Source organism: Protopterus annectens, chromosome 5.part0, assembly GCF_019279795.1.
Source record: "Protopterus annectens isolate FY-2018-M chromosome 5.part0, PAN1.0, whole genome shotgun sequence".
In the NCBI taxonomy this organism is placed as follows: domain Eukaryota; kingdom Metazoa; phylum Chordata; order Ceratodontiformes; family Protopteridae; genus Protopterus; species Protopterus annectens.
In genome coordinates, this window is record NC_056735.1 from 488,213,237 (window position 1) to 488,236,027 (window position 22,791).

At 38.0% G+C, this 22,791-nt stretch overlaps 1 protein-coding gene across 1 annotated transcript in view; it reads left to right on the plus strand.

Annotated features, from left to right (window-relative positions):
* The window catches only part of LOC122802686 (cytochrome b-245 heavy chain), a 430,240-nt gene that overhangs the window by 114,623 nt on the left and 292,826 nt on the right, over positions 1-22,791 (plus strand). Inside the window, exon 4 of the mRNA XM_044072409.1 lies at positions 1,282-1,366. Coding sequence (XP_043928344.1) covers positions 1,282-1,366 — 85 coding nt within the window. The remainder of the gene's footprint in view (positions 1-1,281; positions 1,367-22,791) is intronic.

Genomic DNA, 22,791 nt, shown 5'->3' on the forward strand with positions numbered 1-22,791 from the left:
ACACACACACACACACACACACACACACACACACACACACACACACACACACACCTGTGAACAATGTGGTAGGCCTCCAGTTCATTTACGGCAAGTGTTTAATCCATCATCCATCCATCCATCCATCCATCCATCCATCCATCCATCCATCTATCCTCTACCCATTTTCTCATTTTTCACATGGGGTCGGGGTGTCACTTCAACAGTGACAATCATCTTGAACCAAGTTTTACACTGCCGGTTGGCTAGCCCTGCCACAGTGGTTCATCCATACCACTCACTGACATACACACTCACCCATACCTCTCAACTGTCCCTGATTTTCAGGGATGTCCCTGATTTTGACTCAAATTTTAGCTCTGTCCCTCTTAATCCCTCCTAAACCTAGTGACTTTTGGAGGAAAGGTGGTGAATTACACTTAATGAATAATGACAATAATTAAGGGTTATAGACTTCTTTTACTTCAGAAGATATGTATTAATGCATATGCTCTGATTCTATCAATGTTTCAAGTTAATAGCACTAATATTTTAAAAGTGTCCCTGATTGTCCCTGATTTTTTCGTGACTTGTCCCTGATTCTGTTGAAATTTGTCCCCGATTGGTTGAGAGGTCTGCGGCATCTACGGGCAATTTAGAGTGTCCAATTCACCTACTACACATCTTTGGAATGTGAGCAGAAACCAGAGCACCCAGAGGAAACCCACGTGACAGCATGGAGGACATGCAGACTCCACACAGAAGGCACCCCAGCTGAGAATCAAACCAGATAACCTCTTGCTTTGAAGCAACAATGCCAACAGGTGCACCACCGCATAGGGAAGGAAACATGAACACTCAGCAAAACACACATGGACACAGAAATGGCACTCAGGCTCTGCAAAGAATGCAACCTTGTTGAGAAATGAGCCGGAAAACCAAGCTCTGTGAGTCAGTAATACCAAATGCAGCACTGTTGTTCTACCATTTAGTTATTTCATTATCTTTAAATATATTCCAAATGCAATTATGCATCCTTACCTGAAAATGGCATTAATATATTAAAAGCACTTACGCAGCATTCCTGTGATTACAGTATCACCATCTTAGAATCTGAAACCAATTTATGCTTGACAGGTCTGATATGCATAGTCTTATTCATTGCATCACCACTGTATACTTTGTGCATCACTGATTGCAACACTATTGAAACTATTTCTAAATAAAGATGTTTCATATAATAATTTACATAACAGGAACTGATGAATGACATCCTGGTGTTTATTTTTATTTCTTTTGAAGTGCTGCAAGAGGAGTGTCAGAAGACCACTGGACAGAAACATCTCGTTTCATATACTGGTTGCGTACATGATTGCCCTTCATACAGGTGGGGAGTGCTAAAGTCTTGTTATATTATCCTGCACACAAAGTAACATGGATTTGTAAAGTATGAATGTTTCTTTACATAACTAAATATCAGACAAAATGTCCATAATTTACAAATATGCAACACAGTATACACAAGTGCATGAGTTGAAGTTATCACTGAACCGTCATGTTTACCTAAGTTCCTACTAGGGATGGCCGACTATTTGTCAAGGTGTAGTCAATTATAATCATTTCCCTATCCACAGACACTTTATTTTAAGAGTACTCAGCAAATTTGTCTACAAGAGTAATATGCTCCAGGTTTACCTTAATGAACTTGACTGTTGCTGCTTTTTTTTTCTTACTTCAGTTTGTCTTTTTTGATCTCTTCATGTGTAACACTTTGATATGGACATGTACCGCCTAATATTATTAAGTACGTTTTCACTTGTGCTCTCCAAAGTGTGATCCATACACTAGTACTGTGGATATTGTCTGAACAAATTCTATTCATTGTTATTCATACCTTTGAAGGGTAAAGAGTGCAGATGGAGCAGATAACATGCAGTAAGTGAAGAGAACAAAGTTAAACTGATGATTCTTGTTTGTTGTCAAGCACACTGAGAGAGCAGAAAGGAGAGAGTCTGTATCATGCTTACATTAAATTGTCAAATGACAAAGATTAAGAACATAACCCTGTCCATAACGTCTTGACTTAAAATATCCAACATCTTTCATAGGTTTAATAATAGGCCTCTATCTTAAATTTCATTTTTGTGTTATATTCACAAGTGGCATAAATTAAAGTACAAAATATAAAAAAGAATGGGTCACATTAAACTATGTTTCATTACAAATGGGTCATACTGTCAGCTTTGGAAAAAAAGGTGCAGTGTCTAGGAATTGTTTAAGAAAAATGCTACATTCCTTCAAAGTAGAAATCTTCAATAGTTCTACTGCTTCATGAGGTCCTTCTGTTTCCTTTCTTAAAAGACTTTGATGCCATAAAGATTTTAACCATCATCAAACACTCCACTTTGACTTCCACCACCTGCAATAGTTTTACCCACCTTCAGTACTGGCTGCAAGTATCAGGCTCAATCTAAAGCACATCCACAGCAAAAAACATGTTCTTTTAGAATAATCCTCTTAGTTTGTTTCTATTTTTGTAGTTCACTCTAACAACAGTTGTCAATGATTTTTGTTTAAAGTAGCTTGGTATTTGCAGTATGTCTTAGTTCATCCTTGTTACTGTCATTATACCTTTCAGCATCTTAGCACAAGAAATCTCGACAAAAGCAAAAATAATGGGGGAGGGGCAAAGGCTCAACTATAGGGACAGATTTTAAATATTGCTACAATAATAGGTTCACATTGATATACATTTTGTGAAGGTTATGAAGTCTGAAAATCAAATATCTTGTCATTATTCAGTGACTTTAATCCTCAATGATTTTCCAGAAAACCATACATTTTATGAGGAACAGACCAAAAATCTGAGGCAAAAATCCTGACATTCTGGGAAAATACAGACATTTGAGAGGTATGGCTATTACGTTACAATATACAGTTGAATAACAGTACTTTTATTGTTCTGTTACTGCTTCTGTGTACAGTTTACCTTAGAAATATGTTTACTGGTACTCTAGTGAAAATTAGTTCACCCAGATGGACAACCTGGTTGAGAAAATAAATATATATGGCCAGCACCATATGCATAGTGGAATAATGTCCTGACAACAGCCTAGGTGACATTCATTTAGCAGCTTGGGCACTTGAAAGCACTAGTATGAAAGGGTGGACATGCCCATCATGTTGTGGGAAATCATGGAGGTCCAGAATGCATGCAGCCACAATCAAATGAAGTGGCAAAGGCACTACAGTGGACATACTGGGGATGGCTTTACAGTTCACAAGGCTGCTGCCCAGCTGTTGTCCTCATTATCAAGTTTCAGTGTAGCTATACTGCATAATTTTCTGGTGAATAACGACAGAGACCACACTGCTATGTTAGTGGTAGCAGCAGCATTAGCTGAAATGTACATACAAGTGACTGTCTAGTAACTTAGACTGTGTGCACATCACGGCACATGTTGCTGAAGGATGTGAATGCAGCTAATATGCCATCATCTCCATAAAAGAGACATAGTAGACCAGAATGGTGTGGACAGAGACATCATACAGGAGCTGGTGCATGTGCCACTCTCACATGTATGCATGTGGGATGCATTGAACGTTGATTCCTTTGGATACCAAGGTATGTATCTCATGGACAGTCTTGCTTAAAATACCAACAAGAGACCAACTAGCAGCACAGTGGCTTTATTCCAGGCTGCCTCACAGATGCTGCATCAGTTTCTTGATGCTAAGCTACAGCATGTGAATAAACATACATGGTTTCTAAATACCACAGAGGGGAGAATCAACATTTTTGGGGCATTCTATGAAATAGTCCATTTCTCTGAGATATGTGGTGCATTAGCTGCACCCAGTTGCCATCACATCCCTACATGGAACACAGGGACAATGATATATCAGTCATAAGGGATTCAACATCATCAATTAGCAGGAAATCTATAATGTATAGGATGTTATATACAATGGCTCAGTGCATCTCCCAGACAGTGCCCATAATTTCCGAATCTGGCACATGTGCAACTTATACCAGTGATTTTTTTGTGAGGTGACTTCCGGCAAGGAAATCTCAGTACATGACCTGATAACATGGCTCATGACACAAGTACACAACCCACAGATGATGGCAGAGAATACATACACCTCTGTGCTGTTGCAGAACCATACCATCTTTGAACATATGTTCAGTATGATAACAGCTCACTTCTACTGCTTAGACACCTCTGGTGGCATGCCACAGTAAGCTCCAGAAACCTACAGTAGGATTTGTGCTATCTGCACAGCACTATGCAGACAGATACAACAGGTTATAGCCTCTGGATGGTAAGATGTGCCAGAGTCAACACTGGACGGCAGGCCTGATGAGAAGGCAGTGGAAAACCTGGTTACAATGAATGACCATGCAAGGCACAGATGAGTGCAGTATTCTAGACCACCAGCTTCCAGGCAGCATTTGGTTCAATATTGCTTGAAATCTTAGAAATAACAAACAGTAACTGTGTTGCATGCAATAATACAGCCAAGCCAGTCTTTATAGTGCATGTACTGGCCACACTTAACAGAAGACAGAGGACAGGCCACAGCTGTCATCATATGCACAGATGGAGAAGGCCACAGTGAGAGGGGTCTGCAATGGGCACAATGTGGAGGAGCTAATGATGTGTGTGTGTGTGTGGGGGGGGTACACACAGTCCCTGCAGATGTTGCTGCAGTTTGTGCCTGTATCTGTGACAGGTCTAGAGAGCTCTCAGCAGATAATTTATGCTGGATACACATGGAGGTGTCCCGTCTGAGGAATATTGCAATGAATGGTGGCTGGCTGAGAGGATGTTGAGCTTTGTGAGAGTGAATGATACAAAGGACAAGCAGATGCTGATTGGGTGATAGTGCAGTACTGGCATTCAGAAATTAATGCTGATACTGCATATGTGGTCAGAGCTGAAGCGGGATTTAGATTGTAGTAATCCACCGATAAAGAAAACCTTTTTTTATTCTCATCTTGGAGGAGAGGCACTTTTTTGTTCTCGTTTTAGAGTGAAGGGGCCACAGAATGGGGAGCTGCACAAGATAGCACAACACTTAGTTATGGCTCTGCCACGACTTTCCTGTCCCACACTCTGTTTTCCCTCTAAAAGTGGATGAGGGATAGTTACATAAGCACTGTTCTCCCAAGTGTGCAGCAGCAAACAGGGAATCCTCCAGAGAATAAAAACTCTAGCTGGCACATTGCCAGTATGCTACTTATGTATGATAACTTCTGTCTAAGGCATACTTCTCAATTGTCCAGATCAGATTTTTGCAGAGTGTCCAGATTTTTGCCTCTTATTTTTGTTTGTCTCTCATAGCATATATGGTTTTCTGACAAATCACTGAAGACTGGAGACACTAAATAATGACAAACATTTGAGTTCAGACTTCATATCATACAGAAAACACACAATAACACAAAAAATGTTATTGTAGAATATGTTGAAGTTTATAAGAGTAGTATTTAAAATATGTTCCTATTTTTGGGCCTTTGATCCCCTCAATAGTTTTGGCTTTATCCAGATTCTTTCACATTAAGAGGTTGAGGGGTATGCTCTGATTTGTTTCACAGCCCAGGCACTACAACAATCATCTATGTTGTTACTGGTGTCTTTGGCCTGTGTCTGGATTACTGTCCTACATACACATTGTATAAAGGCCACTGGGGCACTCAGCCTTGGCATGGAACAGGACCCATAGCAATGTTGGCCACTGTCACACTGCCTCCTACTGCTGTTCCCATATTTAATGCAGCCACCAAAGCTCACTGGTGGTTGAGGTGGAAGGGGACATGGGTTTGCCCTATGTTAATGTGTTAGTTCCTGTCCATTATTAGTCATCTGGAACACAGCAATGGGTTATATAGACAATTCTGTGTCTGCAGAAGGGGTATGTAACAAGTCTGGCATAGTACCCATGGCTGACAGTGGTATGTGGTTATTGATTATGCCATGCATTGGCTGCCATCATCTCCAGCTTAGACAATTCCTAGATATCAGGTATACCTGCATCCACAGCAGATAACTCTTATACAGAATCATCTGTGAAAGCAGGCAGAAACACTCTTCAGCATTAATGCTATTTAGTGACAATCTCAGTTTTCAGTGCTATGACAGCTGTACAATAGCATGGTATGTAAGTAATGTAAGACCATGTACCTTCTGTATAATGTTATGGCAGGTGAAAACTTGAAGTGGCAGCAGAAATTATATGACTGCATTCAACATATGAGAGAACCATTTTACAGAATCACCTGTGAAAGCAGACAGAAATACCTTTGCACATCACTGCTCTTTAGTGACAATCTCAGTTTTCATTGCTGCAAAAAGTGTACAGTGTCATGGTATACAATAAGTGTAAGACCACATACATTGTACATAGGGTTGTGGCAGGTGAAACCCTGAAGTGGCAGTAGGGATGATATGATTGTATTCAACATGACAGCTAATGATCATGACTTGTTCCATTACATTATATATTAATAATGGCATATCCACATGGAACATACCGCAAAGACAATCATGATGATGGGCAAATTTCTCCAAAGGGTATGAAGGACAAGTCTGTCTCCCTAGATAAAGATGCTGAGAATACCTCCATGTCTATGAAGGAGCACTGAGTTGGCAGACCCCCACTCAGTTGCTATCTTCTAATATGCAAGTGCAGTTGGATTGTGCTACTGACTCTATGGTGAACATGTAGTGCAAATCAATTATGCTCACCAACAGTTATGACACCCACAACAAGGACCCACCATACATCAGTCTGGTGCATCCATCAAATGTGCACACAGAAAAAATATACTTTTATCTTCTGAGGAAAACCTCTCTAGTTGCATTTAATCCTTAGCAGTCATATCATTCTGTAAACATACAGCTCTGGCCAGTGATTAAGCACTGATATCTGATGCACCTCTGCATCTTCACTTTAGTCTTCCCCCATGTTCAAAGTGAGCACAGCTTTGTATCACCTGACATGTGACAGTGGTGTAAGACAACTTCATTCATCACTGCCATGGGACACTTATGTATAGCTGGATGCAGGTGTGCCTCCAGCATACCATATCATCCATTATGTACCTCTGCACACACACACACACACACACACACACATATATATATATATTTATATATATATATATAAATATATATATATATATATATGTATATAAAGCAGTGAATCTTTCACACCTTAAACACAACAATGCCCCACTATTCATTAATGCACATGACCCTTCTGCTCATTTGTATGCTTCACATGATGAGGAAAATATTCAGTGATGTCATTCTCCTACCATTTTCCTTAATATTGCAACATGTAAAGTGGCCGTGCCATCTGTGGACAGAGGTGTAGCTGGCTCAACCAGTGCCCTGTGCCAGTATGATGAACTAGTGCCCAACCCCATCGGCTCTTTAAGTAAAGAATAAAAAGAAAAAAAAAAAGGACATCTACGAAGCTGCTGCTGGAATAATACCAATTAGCTTCCCCTAGAAAGTACCCAGTGCATGCTGCCTCACCCCAGGTATCTGGGCAGGAGCCTTCCTCTTATTGTTTTTGTTAAAACTAATAAAAAAAAAAAAAAGAAAAAAGAAGAGAAAGAAGTATTTTGTGTTCTTTTAATTTGTAGCAAATTGCTTGCTACAAATATCGCAAGCAGTTGCTACAGTATATGCCATGCATGGATCAAGCAGTTTGCTACAGTTTATACTCTGCATGGAGCAGTACACTGCTCATGTTTTAATCTAAAGAAGAAAAAAAAAACAAATGCTTTAAGGTGTAGCAAACTCTTTGCTACACTGTAGCAAGCACTTGGTACAGTTTAGACTATGCACAGAGCACTGCAGTGCACAGGTTTCACTGCAAATGCAATACTGGCTTTTAAAACTGGTATGCATTAAAGAGCTATTGGGATTGTGCAATTGTGATCCCCAACACTTTGCACCTGTGGCAGTTGTCCCTCTCTCCTTACCCCAGATATGCTATTGCAACTGTGGGAGGACTCCTGCATATACAGGATGGAAACTGCAATCTTTCTTTACTTCCTGCTTAGGGACCACTGGGAGCACTTCTTGGAGAACTCCTATGAGGGTCCCTAATACAAAGTGGATGCCTACCATTGCCTAATAAGGTGGTGACTGATAACATGGGTATCACCTGCAATGGTGAGCAGTGCAGTCATAGGTACAATGACCAGAATAAGCACTACCATAACCTTTTAGACAATGGAAGGAGGATGTTAGGGAAAATAAACAAGGGTTTTACAGTGCATATTCATGACAGAAGGTTAAATGTGATTATTTAGGCATGACCATTTTGTCATATGCAGTACATGTCATGGACATCTTAATTTTTCTTTTATATTTTTTAGCTCGTGGTAAAATTGATGCTAGCAAATTGATCTACTAAAGGTGTATGGAATGTATCTCCAGGTGCAGGGGTACATATGTACCACTGAAGCTATAACTACATGTATTTTATATACCTGCAGTATTGCCTGTTTTTGAAGTGGTGCTACATAATTTAAGCACTGCATACTGGTATAATATGTTTACTGATTCATATACCTAGGCAATTCAGGCTGTCATGTTCTACTACCTGTCTTAATTCTGGTATCTGCCACCAGTGGGATGGTAATAATGACTGGCATGAGACTGGGTATTTCTTTGTCATCATAAAGCACACAAAAATAAACCAAATCTAAAGAAAAAAAAAAAAAACAAGCTCTTCTGCCACCACTTCAGCTTATTCCAAATTGAATATAGTACCTTGGCTATTCGCCTTCTCAGGATAATGAAGCAACATCACAAAGTTACTTTTATAGAAGTTTCACCTAGTTAACAGACACTTAACTATATATCATTATTCAATAGAATAAATATAATTACAAGTAATTAAACAATCTGTGACTCCAGTAATTAAATACAAACCAAAATTATGATTAATTACATTATTTTTCATCTTCTAAATAAAAAATAACTTTTAGTAACACCACATGACATCCTGACAACAGATCTATATCTTTATTCATCTGAACAACTTTAAAAATCAACTTTCATCAAGTTTGTGATTTAAAAACACAAATTAACTTCCAAATTTAAGCCTTCAGGAAATTATGTACTATAGTTTAATATCATCTTACTTTCTAATTCACTCAACATGTTAGCAAAATTACCCCTCTGGACAAATAAGGCTGAGCTAACACATTGAAAAAGAGACCAGTATCTGAACCATGATGTACTTTATGGAAGTGTTCTGCCACAGGACTTTTCAAATTACAGTTTCTAATGCCCCCCCCCCCCAAGTATTCTAAAATACAAATTTTTACTTTGTGTTTGGTCTGACCCACATACCATCTAGGAATATTACAACCACATCCATATACACTATCTGAGGTATTAGATTTGATATGGAATAAATTGAAATGGGTGGCAAAACAGCTTGGTTTATTTTTTTGGTTTCTTTATTGCACTGCCATGACACAGTGTCTATGGCCCACAGACAGAAGTGTTTGACTCTCTACATTGGTTTAACTACAGTCATCCCCCTATAGCTGTCATTGATGCATGGCACACTGGTCTATCTGCTTAACATAATTTTTCCCTGTCCTTTCAAAGCATCTTGCCAGTGCTAGTTATACCAGGCATACCACGAGCAAACATCTCACATACTATCATTTGCTCTTTACTGGTGGCTGTACTGTGTCATGTTGTAGTGTGCTTCCCAGCACCCTTGATCCATGTTTATGGCATGTCTTTGTCTTCTTTGCATATGTCCCCAAGTCAAGGTCTTCATTGTGATAGGCAGGATCCAGTCTGGTAGGCCATGTCCATCTCCTTAATGTGGCTGCCTTGAACCCAAGGGGCTTCTTTGGTCAGATTTGCAACACTTATACTGTTCACATGACATTCACACAGAGGTACTGTGATCTGTTAAGTGTATTGCTGTTTTGCCATTCAAAAAGTAACAGCATTTTATTCCTACAGGAGCTGCTGTACTACGCAGTGTGATACACACTACTGATAGTTGTTTTGCTTTTATTTATCCTTCTTTATAGCAACCTTTTATAACTATTTTCTGTTTGGTGTTTTTCTGTCCATTTATGTTCATATCTTATAAAGCAGTTGTCACAGTTGTGGATGTTATTTAGCAGTGGTCACCTCACTAGTCACCTGTCTCCAGCTGTCTCCAGACCAACCTCTCTGAGTTACATACATCAGCCAGCAGGAGGTGACCCATATGTTTTCTGGTGGCCTCTAGTTGTCGGTTTCTAATGCAGTGTGTAGACTCCTCATTAGTGGTGCCACTGGTGAGTTATAATGTGCCACTTTGTATGTACAGGAGGGTCTGATGACAGCATTGTTGGACCTGTGGCTGGAACCCACATTGATCACCTTTAGCATGTTCTTATGTGAATCATGGAGTCATACCACAGTGTGGACTTAATCAGATGGTCACCAATGGCTGCTGTCAGCTATGTGGATGGTCATGGAGGTGACTGACCTGTAGTTGGCCACAGCACTGGACACCTCAGTGGTCAGCCTTCACCCCAGTCTATCCCCCCATCATGATGTTGCCCATCCTTAAACTTTACTTCCCTTCCCTGTTGGTGGTCCATTCCTCCCCAAAACCATTTGTCATGTCTCTGTGTCTTTTATATATGCTCACCCCATTTGTGTCAGCACATCCTCTGTTTGCCATTTCCTGTTTTTTGCATTGTCTGCCCTTGCTTCCATGCCTATACTATCCCTTTGCTACTTCCCCCTGTACACTTATTTGTAAAAAGAAAAATAGGCAGCTGTCCTGGAAAAAAAAAGCATTTCTTTCCTGCTTTCATTCCATTCTTCTCTTCCTATTGTCTTCTCTGTATTTTCTGCTTGTTCTTTCCCCTTTTTGACTGTCTTATTCAACCATTTATTTCCCATTTATAGCACTAAATTATTTGGGAGTTTGTTGTGCAGCTCTGATCAAGGCTGTCATCTGTGTTGATAGCAACATATCAATGAACAGGTGAACATGCATTGTCACATACGTGATCCATGCAGACTGATGAGCTCACAAGATCAAGTGAGCTACATTGCACAGTGCCAGTCATTGTAGGATTTTCACTAGCAAGGTATCTAATTAATTTAAATCCATCATACAATGTTGCTTTTACCATCAGGCCACATTGCAGTATTTTGACTGATCTATTTTGCTATTACATGGTTGTGCAAGTAGTGTTTGTAAACCCAGCCATAATGTGAACATTACTTGTAGGATAATCTTCCTGTACTGGTGTATTATGTCATTCATGTGTTACCTGACATGTTAGCATGAGACCATCTCTGCTTATGGTTGGAGTGGCTCAGGCAGATGTGAAAAATCTCATGGCACTTATCAAAATAGAAAAGTGGCTTATATTGAAAAATGTCATTTAGAACCAAAATCCTATGTAATATTTCAAATCCATCACAATTGTTTTTCACAAAATTCAAAGCATTTTCAGATGCTTCATCGTTGTTCTAAATATGGATATACAAATCAAAGTCACATAGAAAATAAATCAAAAACAAAAGTGAGAAATGGCCAAAAGTGTAAATCAGGGTATACAAACCACCAGCAATATAAAATAAAACAAACAAAAAAAACTTTGCTTGTAGTGCTTCATCAGGGTTACCTCTAGTGCCCCATGTTTTATTCTATATCTTGTAATTAATCTTTTCCAAATTGTGTAAAGCAGCAAAATATCATTTTCTCTATGGCTTCAGATGATGATACCCACAAGTAATAATAAACTCATTTTACCATAGGATAGTCAGATTAAAGTTAAAGATGCTCTATTTATTATATTGCACTAGTTTTGAAACCTTTTTATCCTTTCACATTTTAGAAAACAATCCCTAAAAACCGATGCTTTTATCAAAGTTTGTACATCGTTTTTCACTTAAGAGTAATCTTTTGGTTTACTAGCTTCCAGTAAAATCACCCTCAAGTCATACTCCTATGTAATATAAATCAGCCTAATATGCCGGTTTGAAACTCTTTTACTGAAAGAGGATTCATATCCCACAGCAACAAGGCAAAATAATCAAAACTGCATAAGTTAAATGATAATGTACTTTAATGATCAAAAACAATAAACAAACATAAAAATGGAGCTTTTCTACCACCTTTAATTAAATAAACTATCTCAACGGTCAGAGAACCACAAAGAACGACAAACAATACCAATTCAAAAACTTTGTATCACTCCCCTACTGCCAAAACAGCAAGATAAAACTGCAGCTTCTGTTTACTAAATCCCAAGTGAGTAAAAGTAACACAATGCCAAACTGTCAGGAAAATAAAACATAATAAAGTGACAACTTCCAATGCCTGGTAACTCTCGAAACTGCCAGTTTAATTGATACTTGAAAACAGTTTCAGTTAAGGTGTCAGTAAATAAACCATATGCCTTCAGAACATTTAACCCCTTTTCTATGAATCATTCAAATAAGATTTCCATAGCCTTTTTCCTGTCAGCTTTATCTTCAATTAATAGATTGTAACATAATATTTTTTCCACAATGACTTAATTGCTTTACTGGTACTCTTCTTATTTAAATCCTTACTTATTATCTTCAGGATCTGAATTAAAATATCAAAACTTAAAATCAAAACTTTTTTAAATAGAAAAATCATTTAATTATTATTTTTCCATAAAATTCAGTAAATGTAGAGATATAAAATAATACAAGCAGCAACATTTGCAGCTCTTTATTTTTTCAACATAAAAGAACACATCTCTTTTTCTAATATTTATTTCCTCCAATTGCACTAAAGTATGATTTAAACTGGTTTCATAATGGCCAGGTGCCAAGTATTTTTTTTTCTTTTTGTTTTGTAAATGTGGCATTTCCTGACTAAAACTGACATTTTATTTTCTTTAAATTCTGTATTGCCAGATGTCATCAACACTTGGTTTTCAGTTGCCAAATGTCACTCCTAACAGTTCAAGATTCATTATCTGAAAATCTGATTTCTGATATTTCAACATCACCCAAAACCGTCATATTATTTAATTTATTGCTTAGCCAAAATATGTACCTTACATTTTAACAAGTTCAGTTCTTCCATCACACGATATGCTTCCTTAACACAAATTAAGATGCAGTCTACATCAGATAAAATGCATGGGCTCTCATTTCCTTGTACATCTTTTACAATCTACTTTATTAAGGTTTCATATCTTTATTTCTGAATTCCATGCATGATCCAAAGCTGATAGAATATAAAGGGTAGTCTTTCTTTACTCTTAACCATTTTGATTTATCTCTCCTATGAGCCAATTTATTATTGATTAAAGCCAAGTTCTTTCATGCACATTTAAAAAAATAGTTCCAAAAAAGTCTTCCAAACCATATGCTTCCATTATAATCTTTTCAATATTTGCAAATTACTTGGTCCCATCCTTTATCTGTGTATTCTATATATTCAAGTGCCATAGCAACTCATACTCTCACAATGAGTTGTTAACCACAATTTCTCTAATTAACTAAAAAATTTTGCTAACGTACTTCCTGATATTATATAACTATTCCTTTAATCACCCATCCACTAATCATTTCTTCGCTGTCACTTCTATAATCTTTCAGAAAATATTTTGATCATTGTTTAACAAAGAAATAAGGTTACAATTCCTTAAATGTTATTTATTATCTTCTACATAAAAAAAGACTGCTTCTTTAACACCAGTAAAACTAGCAGATGCTTTCACATATCATTTACAAGGTCAGCATTAGGAGAAATGGAGTAATTGTTAATAGAATGGTACCCTATTTCTGTTAATCGCCATTCTCCCCCTCTGGTACAAACCCCATTTACACCGCTCAGTTTTTTTTCATACCATCTAGATTACTTTTTTCTTATTTTTTTTTTTTTTACATATTGGCAAATATCAGGGCTGAGGTAGCATCCATTCTTTTTTATTTTTGGTTACCTTGTTTTGTGCTGTTCCTTTTTGCTGTTTACAGTTTAAATATTCAAAATCCTAATCTTTCCAGTATCAGGGGCGGCCCGTGCTATTGGACTGCCGGACTGCAGCCTCCTCAACTGTAAAATAAAGAAAAAGTAAAGAAATAAAAAGAAAATGAAAAGATAAAAAAAATTAAAACAATCGCGGACTTTCGCTCATGCGCTCTAGTCCGGACTGCTGCCGAGACAGCCTGGAGCATGCGCAGATTGTCTCAGCAGCAGTCCTGACTGGGAAACATGAAGAACAGAGCTCCCAGAAGTCTATGCAGTTTTAAACTATATAGACTGTCCCAGAACTCGCTGGAAAAACACATCGGGGTCAGACTGCAACGTCAGCAGTTTGCTGCGATCTCGCGACGGGCAGGGTCTGGTGTGGATTTGCACAGGTTTTCGTAGCTTACTCAGATGTATGTGTGCACAGGGATTTGGATTTATGGTGGTTTGCTACAAGATCTACTACAGGTAAGTGTGTGGACAGGGATTTGGATGTATGGTGGTTTGCTACAAGTGTGTGTGTGTGTGTGTGTGTGTGTATGTGTAAATGCCCCAGGTGCAATATACTGGTGGTTAGACTCATGGTGGTGTGGTAGGGAATACCTCAGGCTTGAACCCTGTACCTTGTATGCAGGTGTTAAAGACCTGAATTCCCTACCCACCACCATTTGTAAATAAATTGCAGATTTTTGCCTCATATTTGATCTAATCTGTTCCTCATAATATCTGTGGTTTGTAAATGCTTAAATGCTTGATATTTGATGGTGCAGTGGTAGCATTGTTGTCTCACAGCTGCAGGTTCTCAGGTTTGATTCTTGGCTGGGGTGCCTTTTTGTGGGGTCTGTATCTTCTCCCTGTATTTGTGTGGGTTTGCTTTTGTGTCCTCCCATGTTACAAAGACATGTCTGCATTATTTCTTCCTGGGCCTCTACTGAAAATTGTTTTTTTGTTCCAAGTCAGACTGTCCTGATTAACAAATGTTAAATACAATTGACAGGCATTTGAATTTCAGACTTCAGGTTTCTGAATGTTTAATTCCTTACATATTTGATGGTGCAGTGACAGTATTGTTGCCTCACAGCTACAGATTTTCTGGTTTGATTATTGGCTCTGGTGCCTTCTGTGTGGAGTCTGCATCTTATCCCTGTGTTTGTGTGGATTTGCTCTGGTGTCCTGCCATTTTAGAAAGACATGTGTCTACAGTATTTCTCCCTGGGCCTCTGCTGAAAATTGTTTTTGTTCCGTCAGAAGTAAAATTGACAGGCATTTGAATTTCAGACTTCATATTCTTCAGAAAATACATAGTAAAACAATGTTTTTATTCTAGCAATAAATATATAGTAACACAACCTTTTATTATAGCAATTTTCTAAGTTTATAAGATGACTATTTGAAATTTGTCCTTATTTTTGGGACTGTATTACCCTGTTATTGGCTTTTTCCAGGTTTTTTGTGCTAAGGTTGACAGCTATGGCAAGAACTGAATTCACTGAATATGTTTGAGGGCTGTATTCCCTCATTACTGGGTTTGTCCAGATGTTTTGTGCTAAGAGGTTGACAGCTATGGTGAGAACTGAATTCATTAAATGATAGCCATTTAAGTTTCAGTCTTCCTCTCTTTCACAAAGCAGCTGATTTGGCATAGTGGTATGTTGCTCTGACTGTTTTGCACAGGAATCTTGGCAGTAAAATGTATGGTGGTAACACAGCATTTTTCTTTCACAAAGCAGGTGATTTGGCATAGTGGTATGTTGTTCTGACTCTTTTGCACAGGGATCTTGGCAGTAAAATGTATGGTGGTAACACAGCATTTTATTCTAGTAGCTTTCAAGATTATACAAGCAATGTTTAATGTGTCCCTGGTTTTGCCTTTTGACCCACCCCAATAAATTTGGCTTTTTCCAGATTTCTTGTGCTGCGGTTGAGATGCAGTTGAGTATTGAGTAGATTTTACAAGGAGCTGAGAGCTGCAGGGGAAGAGAAGTTTACTGCTGATTATGCTAAGTCAGCTTGCATTGCTAATAGCACAACAGGTTGTGTACTTGCTTTTGATGCTGAAGGTTGTTGGTTCTACTCCCATAAGGGGTGGATGCTGCCGTACTGAAAGTTAAGATACTAACTATGAGCCTGTTATCAGTTTGCCATCCATTTCCTATTGCAATATTACTAGCTTATTTTTAATGTAATTTAGGCAATTTTTTCCTCAGGGGCATCAGACACTTTATTTTTCGATGAAACCATGAAATATAAAGGTGATTGCTAGCAGCAACCTCTTCATTACAGATTTATTTAACGTGAAATTATTTAGATGACTTTTTTACTACTTCAGAGATTGTGCATATTTACTGATAATGGTGGACTGTAGAATTGTGCACATTTACTGATAATAGTGGACTGTAGAAGTTTGAGTAGACTTTTATGATGGAAATGTTCTGAATTGGGCAGTTTTGTCATTGGTGCATGCGTTATGTTTCATTGTTTACTGTAAAAATGTTCAAAGCAATAGGAAGGTGTATTAAAGAGCACATGTATGTTTCATATGCAAGGGGCCTATGATTTGAAAACAGCCCAGAATTAATCTTTATCTGCCATGGGTAAAATGTATTTTCTTTGAATGTGGGTTTCAATGTTGTTTCAATGAATGTGATTTTCAATGGCAGAGAAGTTTTAATGTCAAGTTTGTTTAGCAGATGTCTTAGTGTTTGTGCTGTAAAATGCAAAATAAAACTTTCAAATGAAGTTCAAATCATCATAGAAGTAAATCAGCATGCACATTAGTGTTTATGGTAAATGGAGTGAAATAGCCAAGTAATGGATCACTTGAATGGCTGCAGGGGGAGGCTCCATTCGACCATGGTTTTGTGAGGAGGAAGGGCGGCAAACTTAGGCAGCCCCAGCTGAACCATACCTCCCAATTGTCCAGATTTTCAAAGAATGAATAGATTTTTTGCTTCTTATTTTTGGTTTGTTCCTCATAAAACTTGTAGTTTTCTGGCAAATCATTTAGGAATTAAGTCACTAAATAATGACACACTGAGTTTCAGACTTCATAACCTTCAGAAAAATGCATGCTAAGGTAAGACCTGTTCTATCAACTGTCTCAGTTTATACAAGAGCAATTTTTAGTACTGTTTATATGTTCCCCCAATATATTTGGCCTTGTCCAGATTTATTGCATTAACAGGTTGAGAGGTACATGCAAATAAATTGCTTTATAGAATTAGGCATAGCCAAACCTCTCAACTGTCCCTGATTTTGGCTCAAAATGTTGCTCTTCCCCTAATGATCCCTCTGCAAAATAGCAATTTTGGAAGAAAACATGGAGGGTTTATAATTAAGAAATAACTGTAATAATCAGTTAGATTACTTTTATTTCAGAAATGCATGTAGATTATTTTATTTTGTCAGCTGCTCAAGTTAGCAGTACTAATATTAAAGTGTCCCTTCTTTGACAGGTTCCCAGCTGTATTGTGTTGCTATTTTATATTTTTACATCACGTTTGGTCCATTTTTTCATAAAATTGTGGTTTTGTGGCAAATTAGTGACAAATCATTAAAGACTGAAGTTAGAAAATAATGACAGACATTTGAGTTTCAGATTTCATACCATCCAGAAAATTCATACTAATGCAAGACCTCTATTATCTTTCTAAGTTTATAAGAGCAATATTTAAAAAAATTGTCCTTATTTTTGGGCCTTTGTCCCATTTATTTGTATGGCTTTGTCCAGATTTCTTGCTCTGAGGTTGAGAGGTATGACAAATGTGTCAGGGCCATCACAAGTCAGCCAGAGACATTTCAAACTGTGACATACTTGTTGCACCCCACTCCCCCATGTAGTGACTCTGGATGTGTCGAAGCAAGGCAAGGAGTAGTTATGCAGTGTAAATGTGCAGAGTATCCCCCCCATCCAAGGTAGACACAAGTACTAGAGTGGCTTTTCATCTGGCCTTGATTTTTACAGAATGGTCTAGTTTCTGTCATATTTTTGTACTGTTGATTTGTGCTTATTACTCAAAGTGCCTGTTGCTCTGTGTTTAAGTAGCAATACTTTAATGACCATCAGGTAAGCTTGGCTGAGATTGCAAGATGCAAATAAGCTTTAATAAGCATACTGTTAAAGAATTGCCAACATTGAAAGCCTTTCTGTTGCCATGTAGAGAATACTTAACTAGATAATGTATAAGCCTTGGGTATTGAAATGCATATATGCCAGTATTTGTAATAAAGGACAGGATTACATTATTTTAAGAGTCTCATTACACTTGGAGACTTCCTGACATCTCTGCAGGCTTTACCTGTAAACAGAATGCCAATCGTGTGGTCCATAACCTGTACAGTAATCCCTTTAAGCAATGTATCTTGAGCTTATTTCTTGTTTGCTTTTCATTTTTTACTTTGATCATGTTTTCCCCATGAAACAAGTAGATGTCAGGCAGCAGGTCTTTTTCTGGATAAGGAACATTTTTACAAGTGGGGGCATCAGAGATTTCTACTTTCAGCATGTTACTTGGTACTTTAATAAAGCTGAATATAAATTATAATTAGAACTGCAGTGCAAGAAGTGGTTTGAGTTGAGTGCTGCTTGTTTTTCTTATACTTGATTTTGACTGGCATTCCATTAATGTATTTAAAAAAGTAATTTATTTTTTCATGCCTCACAACCTTTTTTGTTTCCATCTAGATATTAAGCTGTCATGCAGCCAATGCACTGAAATATTTTTATTCTTCTACACTTCATTTTGTCTTGATTGGACTCTCATAATGACGGTTTGGCACCCAGAGCAGTATATTTAGTTTTTGTGGTTTTGAGCATAGTTCCTCCCCTTTCTAGTTGGCCGCACCCCTTCCCATTGACCCCACCCATTCAGCTCTCTCCTGCAGCCCCCCCTTTGATTTGAAGTCACCAGCCGCCACTGTCCAGTATTCTTATTATCAACTACTTCCATTGTTATTAACTTGTGATATGAATCCCCAGTCTAATCTAAAGGTGTATATCTGTCTTAAATCCTTTTACTTCTAAAAATAAAACCTATTCTAATTTATAGTGTATTCCAGTGGTGTGTACACTTTATAGGTCCTAGAGTCCTCACCCTATGTTTCTTTATTATTCAGTTTCGTAATCTGACATTTGAATCTTCTGTTTTCTTCTTTTTTTCTGTATTTTAATACTAAGTTCATGCTAAATTTTCTTTATGTTGTAACAATGATTTTCTCATTCCATAAATCACATTTCTTCTTTGATGCTTTTCCATTCTTATGGCAGCATTAGCACCCACAGCTCTTCTAAGACATGGAACATTTTTATTGTATTGTCTCAATGCATTTTTTCCACTCCTCTTTGGGATTTATCAAATGGTGCCTCTTTCTCTGTCCCATCAGCTCATTCATTCCACAAGGAGTGTGAGCCAGGCATTCCCTGGGCTGGGCAAGAACCCATCAGCCTACTTGTTACCATCTGGAAAAATCCTATCAGCCAATGTATTCAACTGCGGGGTATGATATAGGCACAGACAAGAGGCCAGATGCTGGTCTCCAGAAGGCCATTCCCTGACTCTTCTGTATAGTCAGATTGTTGTCTCGTGATACCTGCCTGGTTGAGTAGGAAGAGAAATTTATGGTCCTGAGTAGATTAACTTACAGGTTCATATGTGCATCTACCACTTCTGCACTGTAAGCCTCATTGGCCTGTTTTACTGGTGACTGTCTATCCACTTGTAGACACATATTCACTTGCTTTCCCTCAGAAAATGCAAGCTGCTCTCATTAAGATGCACATTTCAAATACAATACGTCTTACTGTATACCCTATCTTTATGTAGCTCAGACTGTTCCAAAGCATGTGTAATTGCTGCTTCCATGTTCAAGCATAAATCATAATGCTTCCTCTGAAGGGATGGCATCAGCATATATACCTGTTGAAGTGAAAATACTAATTGTCTTGATTACATTGTCTAATAATGTGTCATTGTTATCCGCATACCTGCTTTCAGAATGCAATATCATAAACTGAAGTAAACACCCCTATTTCTCCATTAGTAAAGGACCTCTAATCTCAGCTGCTACTTCCACAAGAAACTTCCTTGGATTTGCTGCCTTACTGATACTCACTCAAGTGTCTAAATTCTTATGGGATTTTCCAGCCTTGCCCTTTGCTTTACTCACAGAGCTCATTCCATGGTAATAATTCAGGGACACAGCTCCCACATCGTTACATTGTCTATGTGTTCCTCACACTCTTCTCCAATATGGTCAAGTAAAGCACCCCATAATGTAATGTTTCATCTGTACCATCCTAATAATCAGGTATTACATTCAGTTCTAAAAATGTTACCTGTGAATGGTCCTTCATTCTCAAATTCAGCAATAAAAACTTAAAATCCCATTTTGCCAGTTTTTCCTACAGCTCCTGTAAGGCCTTCATCAACTTCTTTCACTGTCACATAATTTTTTGTGTTCTCTAATGGAAGACTAAGATTATTTTCCTGTTTCTTATCCAAATTATTTACTCCTAATCAGTAAGAGTGCCACTTCAGATTTCCTCAGAAAACAGGTCATGCCTTATGGGACTACACTGCTAACAAAATAAATAAACAATACATAACACACTTGAAGTTGTAGTGGCAGTCTCACAACTATTTCAGTAAGGCTAATCTGTTTAATATCTCCTTCAACAGAGTTTGTTTTTTTCAAAATTACTGGATCCTAAATAATTATTTTAATAAAACCATTATAAGTAAGCATTTCCAGTGTTCACCAAGATTCTTTAGTTGTTATAACTGACCTATTAAAAATACTAGTGCATGGGAAACAACTTTCTACATAGGAGACATAGGGGGCTTAGTCACACACTGAATACTGGTTCCTACAATTTGTCAAATATTTCTTTCTTATTTATTTTGACATCTTTCCAATCATAGCTCTTTAAATCTGCTGTGGTTTAATTAAGCAATAACCCACCCCTGGGTGTGGGTAATGCTGGATTTACCCCTCGTTGGTGTGGTTTGGTCATGAGGGCGAAGCCCGAGTGGCCAAACAAAGACAATCGTGGGTAAATGCAGCATTACCCACACCCAGAAGTGGGTTATTGCTATTATACAATGACATCATTTAAGAAAAAAATACTTACTTTTCTTAAATAATGGCATTGTATAATGCCTCAGTGCTGCCCTTCCGCAGCTGTCTGGTATTCTGTGGCCATTCTGATGTACTGTGCATGTATATGCTTATGCAGTACATCAGAGCTGTGTGTGGAAGCAACAGAGAAAGCAAGATCTCTGTTGCTTTTTAGAAAGTGTCTCGCTATGTTAAAGGAGTTAACATAGCGAGACAGCTTTAACATAGTGAGACACTTTCTAAAAAGCAATGGAGATCTTGCGTTCTCTGTTGCTGTAACAAAAAAAAAAGACATACTAATGGAAGAAGTTCGGGCGACCGGACCTTTTTCCATTAGCATAAGTCTGATTTACAATGTGCATGCTGCATCATCAGTGTACACATTTTGGAATATTAATGGGGGGTCATTGTATAATATAGCAATGATACATGGCTGGGTGTGGGTAATACTGGATTTACCCACAGTTGGCATGGTTTGGTTATGAGGGCAAAGCCCGAGTGACCAAACAAAGGCAATCATAGTTAAATACAGCATTACCCACACCCAGCCATGGGTTATTGCTATTATTCAATGACATTATTTAAGAAAGCAGTTTCTTACTTAAATAATGTCTTTGTATAAGGATGGTGTGCTGTGTTTTTCACTGGTATCCTGGGGCTTTCTTGATGTATTGTGCATGCGTATGGGACTTTCATTCCCATGCTTAAGCAGTACATCAGTGCTGTGTAAAGGAAGCAACAGAGAAAGAAAGGTCTCCATTGCTCCCTTTTTTTAAATAAAGGTTGAAATTTGGGCACTTAGGAGGTGTGTGAGAGATAGGATGGAGAAAATAATCAGGAATGTTTCTTTAGTTTTGAATAATGTAACTGATTTTCTTAGTATTTTCTTCGTACTGTCTCTCTCGTACTTCCAGACTAGTGACAGGTGTCTCTCTATAGCATTTGACACCTGAGATATCATGTTCAGCCTCACACTTTTTGTCATTAAAGAATATTTTGATGTAGAAACTCTTATTCTTTTTCAAATGCCTGGCACAAACTTTAAGGGGGCACTAAATGACCAAGACCATGTTTTAATAACACAAGTCTGACATATTGGGCGATAATATTATTAGGTGTTGTTACCACCTCACTAGGATTGGCTTCAAACCATACAGGATAAGATGCTAAACATTCATTCTCATTGTGCTTGGTGTGCTGAATGATGACCCTACTCAAAGTAATATGGCACACACACACACATACACACACGCACACACACACACACACACACGCACACACGCACACACGCACGACATACACACACACACACACACACACACACACACACACACACACACACACACACACACACACACACACACACACGTGCAAACAGAAATGAAAGGGATTGTGCATGTTTGCCTTGATTTGTGACAGAACCTGACATGCCCAGCATATGATGTCACACATTCAAATGTAAGTTGTTTCCATTTTTATTCATACAGTGACAGAATGTGTAGATGGTTGTTTGAAGACTTTCATAGGTATTGAACCAGAGTCTCAGTTTGTAATGCTCACTTCAAGCTTAGAGGGATACACATTTTTTTGGTACGTCCTTGTGCATGGTTGCATCCCTTACTTATGAAGACTACATAGGTAAAAAGCATTTATCTATAAGATTACTTAAAAGACAAGTAC